The sequence below is a fragment of the Histoplasma capsulatum genome, genomic scaffold (genome assembly GCF_000149585.1).
Source record: "Histoplasma capsulatum NAm1 scaffold_45 genomic scaffold, whole genome shotgun sequence".
NCBI classification, from domain to species: domain Eukaryota; kingdom Fungi; phylum Ascomycota; class Eurotiomycetes; order Onygenales; family Ajellomycetaceae; genus Histoplasma; species Histoplasma mississippiense.
In genome coordinates, this window is record NW_001813941.1 from 1 (window position 1) to 2164 (window position 2164).

Here is a 2164-nt window from a genome sequence, read left to right on the forward strand (position 1 = left end):
AGTCGACACTAGTGCACCTTTAAAAAGCAACTTTTGGCTTAATGAAGCACAACACTTGCTCATAGCTATAAATTGAGACCTCTCCCCATAATATCAAGTGACAATAATCAAATCCCAGATCCTTCATCTTCACTGGAATTAAATGCTACACCATGCAAACATCAGACTCAAAGCGTGTCAAGAAGCCATGGACTGAGCACAGTAGCCTCGTGCAGATGCGTTACCGACGGAAAGGCACACTGCAGCGTATGCTGCATAGCTATTTTGATGACTGTCGCTGCAAAGGTGTCTACCTCCTCATCCATGAAGACAACCGGTACTTTACAATTAATTTTAATAAGTCTGATGCTTCGAACAGCCACTTTCCACCACCAGACAGAGATATAGTGAGTGCCATGCGTACAGCCCTGGAAAGACGTAGCTCTTACAGAAACAGGAGAAGCATTATCCACCTCCATCTCAAACAACGTGCGAGAACTACATGCAATATCAGAAGTCTAGAGCAGGGAAGAAGGGAAAGCAAGAGAAACTTGAGAAGAAGCAAGAATAGAAGAAAGATTCTGTTTTGTTGTAAATTAGGGTTAATTTAAAATCATCACTAAGCTCTTTTTGGAAAGTATATCTAGTCGAAATTTTATTGGCTGCTTTCACAAGTATGTGTCATGATGCAGCCGCCAAATCTACAATCTATCCACTTATAAATTCAAACCACTACACTCTCAAAGTCATAGCGCTTGCTGAACCCTGAAATCATGGCTTCTTTCAAGAACCAATAAGATTTCATGTATTCTGGCCTTTCACCTCAAGGATTGTCATTATCAGTGATCTTTCACTTATAAAATATGCCTTTTCCCATGGGCATTGTTTCTGTGGCCTTTCCACTCAGCATCGTGTCATCCCCTGATGGGTGTTGGCTCCCTATGGACTTTTAATTTTGTGGCCTTTTCCACTGAGATTATGGCCCTCCTCAAGGGATTTTACTACGGTGGCTAATAGTTCAAAACTGTGGCATTCCCTAAGGGTCTTACTTCCCCAGGGTGGTTGACACCACATGGGATTCTATTTTTGTTGCCTTTTCACTCAGAATTCTGGCACTCCTCAAGGAGCTTACTTCCCCAAGGGGCTCACTTCCCCAAGGATTCCGACTCCACATGGGACTCACTTCCTTAAGGAGCTCACTTCCTCAGGCATGCTGACACTGCATGGGATTCTATCTTTGTTGCCTTTTCACTCAGAATTCTGACATTCCCCAAGGAGCTCACTCCCCCAAGGGGCTTACTTCCCTAGAGATGCTGACACCGCATGGGATTTCAGTCTTTGTGGCCTTTTCACTCGGAATTTCGGCGTTCCTGAAGGAGCTTACTTCCCCAGGGATGCCGACACCGTATGGGGTCCCATCATTGCTGCCTTTTCATGCAAGATTGTGACACTCCCTGAGGGTTCGCCTTCACCAGCATTCTCCCAATTCCCTAACTCCCATAGGGGAGCTACTCCCGGGGGGGAACCATAATAGGGCGTTCCCGGCAGATGGGCAAGACGTGGAGCAACAGGTTGACTCGACTATACTACCCACTGCTTCAGTATCACCTAATTAATGCAAGAGAGAGCAGATGAATAAATGACTCCATGTTATAATATCAAATAAAGAAATGAGTGGTTTGAGATCCCATCTTCCATCACTTGCATGATGATGGTCGAGGGCGTAATGTGCTCAGACGTTCCTTTCGCTGCATCTCCTTCTCCCTCCTCTTTTGTTTCTCCTCCTGCTTCCGCAGCCGGAGCCTCGCATTTTCAGGGAGGCAGTTGTCTGGGAGATATGTTTCCACCACATAAACCACACAGTGAACATATTTATTTTTCGCCATACTTTATCTCCAACATGATGAATCTTAGGGCTCTTTTCAACCTGCCGCGCCTCACACCAATAGTGACGATTTTCCAATTCATCATGAGCCAAAGGTTCTGTTGTAGCCTCAGAATCTGGGATATTGTCTCTGTCAAAGAATTTAATATCTCCAGAATGTTGGGACTGGTTATTTGAGGTCCGGACCACAGACAGCTGCTCGGGCGGGACGTTAAGGGGGGTAGCATTATTAGATGAGAAATCGATTTGAAGGATGAGAAAAGGGGTCATTAAACCCTTACCAGAGGCATACGTTGGAGT

The 2164-nt window shown here is 45.2% G+C and overlaps 1 protein-coding gene across 1 annotated transcript; it reads left to right on the forward strand.

Annotated features, from left to right (window-relative positions):
- Positions 1-152: 152 nt before the first annotated feature.
- Positions 153-421, forward strand: HCAG_09184 (predicted protein; the record flags this gene model as incomplete). Its single annotated transcript, XM_001535848.1, has 2 exons — positions 153-316; positions 388-421. 2 exons carry the CDS (start codon positions 153-155, stop codon positions 419-421), a joined length of 198 nt encoding a protein of 65 aa, XP_001535898.1.
- Between the last annotated feature and the right edge of the window lie 1743 nt (positions 422-2164).